Raw genomic sequence first — 12,515 nt, 5'->3', positions numbered from 1 at the left:
GATGGGGAGCGGGGACCGAGCGACGGGGCTCGTGATGCGTTCCGGTCGAGGGATTGGTCGGCCCGGCGCGGGATCTGAGCCGCCGCCGATGGATTTCTCGCAGCTTGGCTGCCTGTTGCTTTGGATCCTGTACGATCCCCATCTCTCTCCGAGACTGACCCCACACTCACTCGCTCACTCTGTGTGCGCGCGCGTGCGCGCAGTTCACACCCGTGACCCCAAACCCTAAGCCGAATCAGGCGAGCTCTCGTTGCCGGATCGCTGGCCAATCGTCCCGTTGGCCGCCACGTCAGTTCCGCACCGCGGTGGTGCTGCCAGCCACCGCCGTTCCATTGCCTTGGATTCGGGTGTGGCGTGGGCTGGGAACCGTACGGTGTTTGTCTGACGCGTCATCCGCGCCGGGAGGTTTGGTCGGTCGACTCCAGGTATGAGCAGCTCCTGAGCTTGATGGCTGGATGTGTGCACGCATGTAATGGGTTTCATGGTCATTGCTTGGTGTGCAGAGGCAATCTCCTTTTTGGACCAAAAAGAGGGGCGATGACGAGGACGACGATGATGATGACTCTGGCTGAAATAATCATGTCTTGAGCAATCAAGACAGCCTTAGCTTGTGGGACTAAACAGAGCTGAGAAAGTCGGTGTCAGCGTTGGAGTTCCCCTTAGAGCCCACCCTTGCCTCTGTTGCAGCCTGCTCAATTTGTCGCCGATGTTGGATGATCTGTGCCTTGGACGGTCGTTCTGATGAGTGATAACCAGCTTACACTGCGATGGGTAGGTTATGAGCAAGAGATGTGGGTGTTGGGTTTGAAGATGAATGACAAAGCTGAGCCCTCTTTTGCTACGCTACATACACTGAATTTTCACTGTTCAGTTGCATTTTGTTTTGGATTCGGTATGGATCCTCCTCTCTCTCTCTCTCTCTCTCTCTATGTCTATATATGTATATTAGTATATATATCCTACAACAAATCAGTCAAGCTGTCATTGCCTACTCGCTGACCCATGGTCTGGGTGGACTGACACTATGGTGCCGCCAGCCACCACCGTTCCATTGCCTTGGATTCGGTTGTGGCGTGGGCTGGGAACCATACAGTGTTGTCTGATGCAGCGTCCGAGCCCGAGGTTTGGTTGGTTGATGCCAGGCATGAGCAGCTCCTGAGAGCATGGTTAATAATAGAGCCAACTTCTGGAATGCATGTATGTATGGATACTATGGTCATGATGCCGTTGAAGTCACTGTTTTGACCTTTTTGGAAAGGTTCAACACAAAATGAACCATGTCGGAAACTTTAGCACAATCTAACCCCTTCTATCCATCCATCCATCGATCCATCTATCTATCTATCTATTTGGGGCGATGATGATAAAACATGTCTGACATAAACTTGTCTTCGATTATTCGAGGAGCTGTGGGCTTCAAAAACCTACTCTCCCCTCTTTTGGCACCTTATCATTCTCACCGAATATTGACCGGCTCTCTCTTGGATGGTCATTCTGCTGAGTGATAACCAGAGGAGCTCGACCTCTGTGGTGGGGGTTGATCTGGTGAAAGAAGATGGAGCTAGGTTGTATGATATATCAAAGGCGAATCTGAGCCCTCTCAAATCTCAATGCAACTAATACTGTGCCCTCTACACATCTATTATCCCTATTGCCTTTTTATGTTTTAAATTGATGAATTGTCGTGGTTGTGGCATTGGGCCATCTCATTAGGAGCAACTACGCACAAATCACCTCTCGTGGTGTTCGGTTTGCGTTCCCATGATTTTGTTGTCCATTGAGGGAACCAGCTTGGTGCATCCGGGCTTTTTATTTTCTGTTATTATTTTTCCTTGAATGGCTGTGATAATAATGCTGCCCTTGGGTATTTTTTGAAATTATCTTATTTGGTACTGTATCAGTTTGGTTGTTTCAATTGCCATTTGACTTTCGATAATTTCATTTTGCTAGTATTCTCTTTATCTAGTTTGGTGCATCTTTGTTGTCCATTGAGGGAACCAGTTTGGTGCATCCGGGCTTTTTATTTTCTGTTATTATTTTTCCTTGAATGGCTGTGATAATAATGCTGCCTTGGGTATTTTTTGAAATTATCTTATTTGGTACTGTATCAGTTTGGTTGTTTCAATTGCCATTTGACTTTCGATAATTTCATTTTGCTACTGTTCTCTTTATCTAGTTATCAGTTTGTACTTTTGGGCACTCCTCATTTATTTACTGGTTTTCATCTTAAGGGTCATATAGGGCAAGTTCAGATGTCAAGATTATTGTTTCCTTCATGTCATGTTCATGAATGGCTGTGATGATATTGCTTCCCTGTTAGTGCTTCTATCTAACACCTGAATTGATTCAGTTGGTTCTAAACTAGGAGTCCTTGTGTCACAACAAGTAACCGGTTTAGCGGCTAACAATTACCATTAAACATTGGAATTAAAAATCCACTTAACAGTGTGGAGAGAGATTACATGGAATTAAGGACTACTTTGTTTGAATAAATAAAAAAATTGTGTTGTGAAGGGCCTAGAAAGAGGAAGAGGATTTCACATCTTTTCATCAAACTATGCTATTATTTGCAACTGTATGTCCTTTGTTATGCATGTTCTGTTTCTTGTCTCAGCATTCCCATTTAGTCGTAACCGCATTTTATTTTGTGGAAGGTCTTACATTCACGTATTTGCTGCACTGCGGCACCACAAGCATCAGCAATTGTAATAATTACATTTGATCTATTAATTTATTAATTATATTTTTTAATTCCGAATCTACAATTCTATTTCTCGTTTACATTATGTTCAATGTAATCTGCAGCACTAACCCTGTTGATGGCTTTCTTCTGGTTCAAAAAAGAAAGTTCATGTTCTCCTATTTTTATTTTGGCTTGGAGTGACTCGTTTTATCTGAAGTGAACAAATGGCAATTGCTTCTTTCATTGCCAGTAATACGGCCATCAGTGCACTATTCCATATTAACTTTTGAACACAGCATATTTGTTTATGTTGTGTGTTGTTGATAATTATTCTTTTTCTGAATGGCTATGATGATTTCCGCCCCTTGGTGTCTTTCAACATATCCTGAGATAGAGACACTTTCACGTCTCTAGGTTGGTTCCATTCAACTTTGCCCAGTTAGACAGTTAGTCATTAAACTAGGAGGCCTTGCTCTACAGCAAGTTACCAGTTGTGGCTATTTGTTGCTGAGCGGAGAGAGAGGTTTTATTCCTTATGTTACTACCTGAAGCATTGTCCAACTAAGGTGATTCATGGTCAGGTAAATCTGAGCCATTCATTCAAGATAATAATAGTATTCTCGACTTACATTGTAGTTAACAACATGCCATTTTATTTCTATAAAGAGTGCAAATCATGAACTACGTAGATAGGCTTCAAGTATCCACCATGTATGCTGTATATGACAATATAAAAGTCAATTAAAAAAATGTAACCTATCAACGACGTCGACATGTACAATTCAAAAAATATAACTTATCAACGCCATCAACATGTATGGCTTGCTAATGTGGCACGATTGCATTTTGCAACTTATAATTGACATGCATAGGTCCTTAGGTGGCATGGTTGCATGCTTAGAAAAACTAGATCGTGGATTGGATGTAAATAAATGTAACTTATCATTTGTGATTGACATCCATACGTGCTGATGTGGCGTGGCTGCATGTTATTAAAAATTAGCTAGTGGGTTGTAGCTATTTAAAAGTAGAGGATTCCTCATGTATTTGTTATGGTACGTGAGTCTGACACTTCACACTTGTACTTCTGCCTGAGTATAGTAATTTTAGCATTGGGTACTTCTGAAATATACTCCAGAAAACAGCTTGGTTTCCTGAACAGCCTTTTTAAAAGTATATCTTATTGGCAATCGTTAATGGTCATGATCCCATGGTGAAAATTAAGTCGTTTATACTCTACACTCTGGGCCTGTAGCTTGAAAAGTGAACCTGCCTATCTATGGCTCTGGTTCTTTCTGTCTGTGGACCTTCTGGCCTTCTGGGAAGGTGAGAGGATGTGAAATCTTTTTATTTTGAACCAATTTAAAGCAGTTTTTTAATGCTACTGTTAACACCCCCACCCCCTCTTGTACCATCCAATTATTACTTTTCCTTGTGTTGATATTGGTATAATAGTCCTCCTTAACTACCATTATCGATGCTTGCCATCATTGTCCTTATAAAACTTCCCAGCCATCATCCCTAGCCCTGGTGGTGGCCTTGGAGCTTCGGTTCATGGGGCCACCCCTCCTGTTCAGGCCCACTGCACTAATGCATTGGCTTGGAGGCCCTCCTCGGGCAGTTGCCGCAGCTGAAACAGCAGGGGCTGGCGGTTTTGGGTTGGGCATCGTGGAAGATTGGGACCCTGTGTGGCCTCTCATGCCTGGGAAGTCGGGTGTCCACGGTGAGGCCTCCTTTGGTTTACAGGAATTTTGTAGGAACTATATAGGATAGGATTCCTAGGGGAAAACTCATATGACTCCTATTCCTATGATATTCCTATCCTATGAACCAAAGGAGGCCTGAGATCTGAGCTGCCGCGATGGATTTTTCATGATACAGTTCCGCTTTTTGGCTTGAATCGGTATGCATGCAATTACACCCTAATCTGCTGCCTTAATTCTGAATCCCTCTGCCTGAGCTCTCATTGAATACATGGAGGGAATACATATAGTGTAAAAAACGCTCTTATATTATGGAACGGAGGGAGTGTGTATCACATGATTGTCCTTTTTTCGCCAATGTTTTTAGCTATTGGCAGTTCTGTTCATGTGGTTAACGAGAAGCTGTTGTTTTGCTTGTCTTGTCCTGCCAGATGCTTTTTCAAAGACAAAGTTATGATCAGCAATATCTGCGTTTTCTTAGAACTGAAGCTCATACTGCGTTAGTTTTATTTTGGTCAGAGCAGCATTTATTTTGCTGGTCATTAGTCTCTTTTTAAGCTGCTGCTGCCAACTTGCCACATTTTGATTCATTACCGAGGAACTGATTCCTCGCAGGTTGTTTAAAATGAGTGTCCAGTCAACTGCATTCGTTTGTTTAAAAAGGTCTTATATTTTGTCTAATCATGATTGAAGGTGCTCTTGGAGCTTTTGCTTGGGTCACCTGGGATCTGTATGCCATTGTCCCTGCATTCGTTATGTTAGCCATTGTCCCCCTTCTCTATATGCCAGAACAATGAGTAGGTTTCAATATCTTATGGGTTTCAGCTCTAGCCTATCCCAAGTTGTTTGGGACTGAAAGACTTTGTTGTGTTGTACTATCTGAAGCATTTTCCAACTTCGGTGATTCATGGTGGGGTAAATCTGAGCCATTCAAGCAATACACCAAAATTTTCCTTGATTTTGTGAACTATTCCTTGTGCGCCATGTGTTTGTTATGATACCTGTGTTTTATACTTCTTTTGTCTGATTATTATAGTAATTGGATCAGTGAGTATTCCAAAAAACAGCTTGATTTTCATTTTCCTGAACAGCTTTTGTGTGTTTTTCTCATGTCAAAAATTAAGTCGTATGTACTCTTCTGTACATTGTGGGCCTGTAGCTTGAAAAGTGAACCTGGCGTTACCTATGGCTCTGGTTCTTTTTGTGGACCTTCTCAGAAGGTAAGATGGCGTGAAATCTTTTCATTGAACCAATTTAAAAGCAGTTCTTATTGTTGCTATTGTTAATCTTTTTGTTCCTATTTTCGTATCCATTATCAATTTTTCTTGTATTGACATTTGATATTGTTGTCCTTGTTAACTTTAACCATCGACGCTTGCCACTCCAAGCCCCAACAATTAGGAAGGGTGCTGGCGTTTTGTGGTGGGAACCGTTACCCTGTGCATCCATCTATCTGGCTGGCTGGCTAGCTTGTGCGATGGTGATCAACTGACATAAACCTGTCTCCGATTATTCAAGGAGCCGAGGGTATAGACAATGCGCTCTCCCCTCCTTTGGGATCTTTTCTTTCTCACTAAATATTGATGGCTCCTTGATGATTTATTCCTGTTGCCTTTTTATGTTTAGTGTGATATAAGTTGCCGTGGTTTGGCATTGGCCCATCTCATTAAAAACAGCTACACACAGATCACTTCATGTGGTGTTCAGTTTGCCTTCTCACCTTCTCACGATTTTGTGGTCCATGGAGGGTGCCAGTTCGGTGCATTCGGGCCTTTGCTCAAGCTCGTCTCACTCTGGTGGTCCATGGTCCTAGTACTGGTAGTGGTTGAATGTTTTCACGCCCTTTTCATGCGGTTAAATGTGTGAAACATGATCTGTAGCAAACGTTTCCCGTTTCTGTGTTCCAAACATGCCCTCTTTTCCTGGCTGTATGTGCATGTCCTCCTTTACTAGACCATTAAATTTTTACTGGTTCATTTGGGAGCGATGTACATTCAAGTCGGCATTATCAATATTTTTTCTACTGTTTTGGCACGGCACAGCAGCTGCTAACTGGCCTTTTTAATGCTTTTAGAAGCCAATACGTGGAAAACAACCATATTGTCATACGCCAGCATGTACCTCTTATGATCTCATGTTGCAAAAGTACCATTACTACCCTCAGCCCCACAATATAAAACCGTTTTTCAAGCTAACATAGCTTGAAAAATGATCTTATATTGTGGAACGGAGGGAGTACCTTCTATAAATAGGCCAACTCTGCTCCTCCTGCCCAACGGAGATACTTCTGAATGAAAATGACCTTTAACATTTCGAAATTTGAACTGTTCTTTTTCTTGTCTTCTCTTCGTTCTTTTCTGTTCTTCCTTTGTCTTGAATGGCCGTGATAATTCTTATTAGTTACAGTTTGTACTTTTGGGTACTCTTTACTTGTTTACTTTTTTTTGAGACTTGACATTTTACTTCTTTACTGATTTCAACTTCAGTGTTCTTCCTTTGCCCGGCGGCGCAACCTGGCGTCGGCGCGCGGGAGCTGCTAGGGAGGGGAAGGGGAGCCAAAGGGAAACTGTTAGATCGAGCGAGCCATTCCAAGTGGCAAGCGAGCAGCTATTATGGGAACTAGGCACCGCCTTTAGGTTCAGTCAGGACTTACAAACACAAATCCCAACCCGGAATTATTATTAGAGAAGTGTCACTCACAGCACTGAACATCACAAACATTTCAAACATCACGTATACGATTTACAATTCGGCGTTTAGACTCTGCTTCTCTTTCTTTCATTTTCTTGGCAGGTCTATGTAATGCTTGATGTACTCTGTCAATGAGCTGAATGAAATTGGCACCTGTTGGTGCCTTCTCTTGTTAAAAAAAAAGTACTTATCCACGATGTCCAAACCACACATTTCCTTCACGAGCGTCATCGGTGCAGGGACGTTGAGCTGGAACGTGAGCTGCAAGCTTCCAAACTCCTTCCTTGCTGCTCGGATGGCTTCTCTCACCGCGCAATGGACTGATGATGCGAGGACCAAGGCAGGTTCCCCACAAGCTGACAGAGGCAAAAGCGGTTTGTTTACCTTAACTGATGATATTTTTCATTTGGCAAACAAGCGAAATATATTCATGTTGCCTTAGGGAAGGAGATCATGATCCTACCTTTCGACGAGAGCACACGGTTCTTGTGGAATCCGGTGTTGAGCACCTCGGCATTGAACTGCTTCGGGATGGTGTCGACACTCGGGATCTTGTAGACCCATGTGCTGTCACTCACAACCAGTCCATCAACGTTTGTTTCGTGTTCTTCGTTTATGAAGAAACCAATTCCTTGTATAAAGGAGCCTTCAATCTGTAAGATGATGGTAGAGATCAGATATGAATATATGATGCCATCGTGTACTATAATGAAGAGCAACTCTGATCAGTGCTGCAATATAATATCCATGTTCACTGCAGAATGATAAAAGAAGAACATAACTCAGTGGAAAATATCTCAAACCTGGCACAAGTCCACTGCAGGGTTCAAACTCTTTCCACAGTCATACACAATGTCGCTTCGTAGTGAAGTAATAGTTCCTGTAAGAAGATCAATCTCTACCTGGATTTTTAGTAATAAAAAATTAAAAGGAAATCAGAGAAGTATCACAATATCATCCATATGTAGAACATCCAGTCATGATTGAAGTAAGCTAGTGCGATTGACATTTAGCAGACTTTTTGTACCTCACTTACACCAGCCCCGTAGTTGAGATAGGTACTGGATTCTTGGCCAGGTACCCAGTATGCACTCGAGGATAAATTAACATTATCCTTAACGGCCTATTTGGGAACAATAAATCATCCGACGACCAAGTGTTAGCACATTTAAATATAACAATTTCCACACATAAATATTTTACTTCCATGTAGCATAAAAAATAACCTGAGCAATCAAAGCATCCCATGAAACACCACCACCCGATTGCTGCTTGAGCTTCTCCATGACTGGCTTTAATCTGCCAACCAGCAGGTTGCAGGCCTCAAGAGTTGCTGCACAACTAGATTCAGACGAAGTGCTACCGGCAGTGAGCCCACCTTGGATCAAGTTCAGCGTGTCAGCCTGAAGAACACGCATCCTATCAAGAAGGAATTCACATCCATCAGGCCACAACTGTCCCAAAGCGAAAACCGTCATCTGCTGTACTTTGGTCCACAGTCCTTGCCCAATCTCAACACCTCCAACCTCGACCACGATGGAACCATCATTGAGCACGGACACTCTTCCAGGAGCTGGCCTGGGTGCCACCTTCAAGATGAGGGGCACACAAGAGATACCCCTCTTGCGCCACTTGTTGCAGTTGTTAAACTGCTTGATGGATTCAGCTCGATGCCGGTAGCTTGACGTCGTGAGCAACTTATCGAAGATAGAATGCAATGTGTACGTAGAAGCTTCACCTGCGCTTTCTGGATAGAACATCACAAGACTGTCATAGGTGTGGAAATTCCTTTGCCTGACACTATTAGCATCGAGTGACAACGCCGTAGCGACATGCTCGATTATGGCTTCAGCGACAAATGAGCCTTGCGTGTCTCCAGGAGCACGCATTGCTGACTTGGATGTGTTGTTTGTCTTACAGACCTTGATGTCAAACGAGAGAGCACCCCAGTTGTATTTCTTCAGGCCTGACATAATATACTCTGGCATTAGGGGGCTCATGTCTGGAGAAATCCCAGCGTTGATCAGTATGTCAAGGTGCAAGGCTGTGATTCTTCCATCGGACTTGAAACCAACGGAGTAGTATGCTTTTATGGGGTGCCGACCCCCGATCATGATCATGTCAGTACTGCGATTTAGATACATCCGCACCGGACGACCTAACTTGAAGGCACAAAGGGCAGCTGCTGTTGCTACCTATAAAAGCATATATTTTTGGATCACTGAGTAGCAACAGTGAAGTGGTCAATGTTTTGGTTTTCATGGAGGCTAAATGAATGGTAAAATGAAGCTCAAATGGACAAACTTATGCTAGAAGATATCATTAGAACTCTAATCTCCCGTAAAAAATAGCAATTATTCATATAAAAGTAGTTGTTAGATTCTTTCAGTTGTACACACGGGCTTTGAATTTGTTTTGCCACTCTGTTGGACTACTGTTCCAAATAGTTTGACTCTTACTTACAGTGTGTGATCTGAATGACTTCCCACCAAAGCCTCCTCCAACCCTTCTTGTAATGACAAGCACATTGCTGAATGGAATGCCGAGACACCTCGCTATGACACTCTGCACAGCCTCAGGGTATTGTGTTGAACTGTAGACCACCATAGTGTTATCTTCATCTGGAATCGCTAGTGCTGTTTGTGTTTCCATGTAGAAGTGGTACTGAGAGGCAAGTTTCACCTGCAATCATTGAAGTTATACATATTAATGCATGCCACGTAGTATTCCCATGGGTCCCGTGAACTCGTATTTTATTATGGAAAGAAATAATTACGTAACTTATTATGTAACTGTGACATAGTTGCATCACAACAACCTAAACTTGCATACAGGTGCTAAGTTAGTGTCCAAATTTAAATGGTAACTATCATAAATGATTCAAGAATCAGCTAACTATAAACACCATATTACACATTTAAGCTAATTAAATTATAGTGACTATAAAGTTATATGCAATAAAAAGAGGTGTCCACAAGGTCAGTATCATCAATTTTGAAAGGTCTAAATATGCTTATGCTTTCTCAAATTTGATGCTATCTTTCTGTATTAATATAACACAGTAGTATGTATGCTTGAGTTGAGCATAGTGACCATCGAAAATCAAATTTAAACTTTCGCGTTGTTAAGTATAGAAACTTCCATTCACTTTTGAGTAATGCAGGTGAGATGTGTCAGTATGAAAAGGTCCGAGGGCGTGTAGAATTAAGAACAACTCAGAACGCGCCGACCCAAATAGAAGCACAATTTGTTCGCTTTTTGTCTGTTTGAGTCGGCTGGCCGCTCGCTATCCGCCTGTGTCCGACCGGTGCGCCTAGCCGACCGACACAATTTTCGTCCGCTACAAAGCACATTGGACTAAAAAAGGCCAACGACCAGAATTCATGCTAGCGCCCACAATTCATGCCAGTGATTCGAGTATGGATGTGCCATTAAATCCGAGCAACAAGATCGACGCATTCGCTGACTCTCAAAGAGATGCCATTCTTATCCGTGAGGAACGTCAATATATATGACTTAACTCTAGATCCAAATTTATGAGTTTTACGCTTTGGATCTTATAAGAAGGTCCAAACAGGCCATTGGAGGAGTGTTAAACTCACCCTGTGCTGTGCTATACTTTTGAGTGTGAGAGGATCGTCTGAGCAAGCGCCTCCTTCTCTGTCACCTCCGATCGGTTGAGATCTTATATTTCGAAGTAACCCGCAACAGGATCAACGGGTCTTCGGGTTTAAAACTCGCCGTGAAAAGTTCGTGCACAATCTTGCTTTACTGCGATGGGGATCGTGGGCGCTTAACGCGTCAGTTACCACGACGCAGAGCCGACGTACTTTTCCCGCAAAACGGAGACAAACTAGGGCGCTTTGCTTACGTCCATACCGCTGCCATGCCTTCTCCTAAACGCCCTGGCCCACAAAAAAATCCCACCCACCTCTCCCATACTTTCCATCGAACGCCCACGCCGCTTGTTGAGCCGCATTCACGCCGCTTGCCTGTGATTTGACCGGACGGGAGGGCGGTGCATACGGACGCGACCTCTCGGGTGTCGCCACTTTAATGCGGACAACGCATCCCGAGAAACCAACTCTGGCTGCTATGCCACATTGAAGCGGACTGACCGCCCATTTGCCTGGTCTGGCCGCGACTATTTAAGTTGTGCGCCGGCGACGCACAGAGCCGCACCCTCTCCCTGAGCACCGTCCTCCTCCCCCTTTCCCTCCCTAACACCTTGCAGAGCCCTTCCTCCTCCCCGAGCCCCACGCCGACGCCGAAGCCTTGGTTCTCCGTGCCGGCAGGCGGCGTTGGTGGATGTTCCTCTTCAGGCGGATTGTAGCGCCGCCGCCCTTGCTCTCCGGGACCATTTGCATCCACGATGGTGGGTTCCTCTGGGAAGGAGGACATAGTCATTGGCCCCGTCTCCCTTCGGAGACGGCTTCGACGGACGAAAAATTTACCAGATGGAGATCATGACAGAGAGTTCGCTCCGCCAGAACGGTGCCACCATTGCCGGCGCACGTGAAGGAGGAGCCACCATCTCCGCTGTGCTTCCACGTGAAGCGGGAGCCGGCATCCCCACTCCGGCAGGTGAAAGACGAGCCGACATCCTCGCTGCGCTACCATGACCTCCACATCAACGACCGCGTGAAGAAGGAGCAGGCGTCCCCTCAGTGCCTCTCCTGCGTGAAGGACGAGCCGGCATCAACCCCGCCGCACACTCGCTACGCGCAGATTAACGGCCCCTCTCGCCACCATGATGACACCGCCACCTGATAAAGGAGGAGATGCCACTGCAATCGCGAAGGCTCGTGGCCACATCCTCCACTACCTTGGAGGAGGCGGTTATGGCGGTGCCTCTGGCTCTTTGGCCGTGCTATCCGAGGAAGAGCGTGCGGCGAGGCAGCAGGCGAGGTACGACCGACACAATGTTGGTCGTCGCTCCGCTTTCGCCAAGACGGACGTGGCGCCAAAATGGGTCCGTAGCGAACCTGACCTCGCGGGCCCGTGGGCGCTCGACCGCTCCGTCATCACCTTGGAGACAGCTACTAGGCGCCGCCGCCGCCTTGATGGCGAGCTCGCCAAGATCGGTGAGGAGTGATCGCTTAGGGGCTGCTCCACCAACTCCGGTAGGGGCAAGGCTGCCGCCAGGGCTGCGCCGGCACCGTAGGAAGTGGCCAAGGCGGCCCTCCGCACCACGGAACAGGAGGCGGAGCGGCTCCTCCGCGAGTGGCAGGCAGCCGCCAGACAAGGTTGCCGCGGCCCTCCGGCATCCTTGTGCCGCTGGAGGGACGACGACACGGACGACGCCGGTGGCGAGGTAGGCCAGGGAAACCACGATTACGAGGTGGTCGTCCGATATAGGGTTTAGTTTTTTATAGTTTTTAGTAAAACGGTTGAAAAATCGTCCGCTCATGTAAATTATATCCGAACTTGAATGAAAT

General features: G+C 45.2%; 1 protein-coding gene across 1 annotated transcript; it reads right to left on the bottom strand.

The window, feature by feature from the left end:
* Window positions 1-2,738: 2,738 nt before the first annotated feature.
* LOC109782846 (putative aldehyde oxidase-like protein) lies at window positions 2,739-11,484 on the bottom strand. The gene is made up of 8 exons (XM_073504571.1): window positions 11,260-11,484; window positions 9,541-9,759; window positions 8,304-9,272; window positions 8,105-8,200; window positions 7,881-7,979; window positions 7,541-7,730; window positions 7,259-7,433; window positions 2,739-4,968 (listed from the first exon to the last, which is right to left on the bottom strand). The coding sequence occupies exons 1-8, from the start codon at window positions 11,482-11,484 to the stop codon at window positions 4,929-4,931; spliced, it is 2,013 nt and encodes a 670-aa protein (XP_073360672.1). The 3' UTR covers window positions 2,739-4,928.
* Window positions 11,485-12,515: the final 1,031 nt, after the last annotated feature.

Source organism: Aegilops tauschii, chromosome 7, assembly GCF_002575655.3.
Source record: "Aegilops tauschii subsp. strangulata cultivar AL8/78 chromosome 7, Aet v6.0, whole genome shotgun sequence".
Lineage (NCBI taxonomy): Eukaryota > Viridiplantae > Streptophyta > Magnoliopsida > Poales > Poaceae > Aegilops > Aegilops tauschii.
Note: the sequence above shows the minus strand (reverse complement) of the source record. Positions and strands in the feature narration are given on the sequence as shown.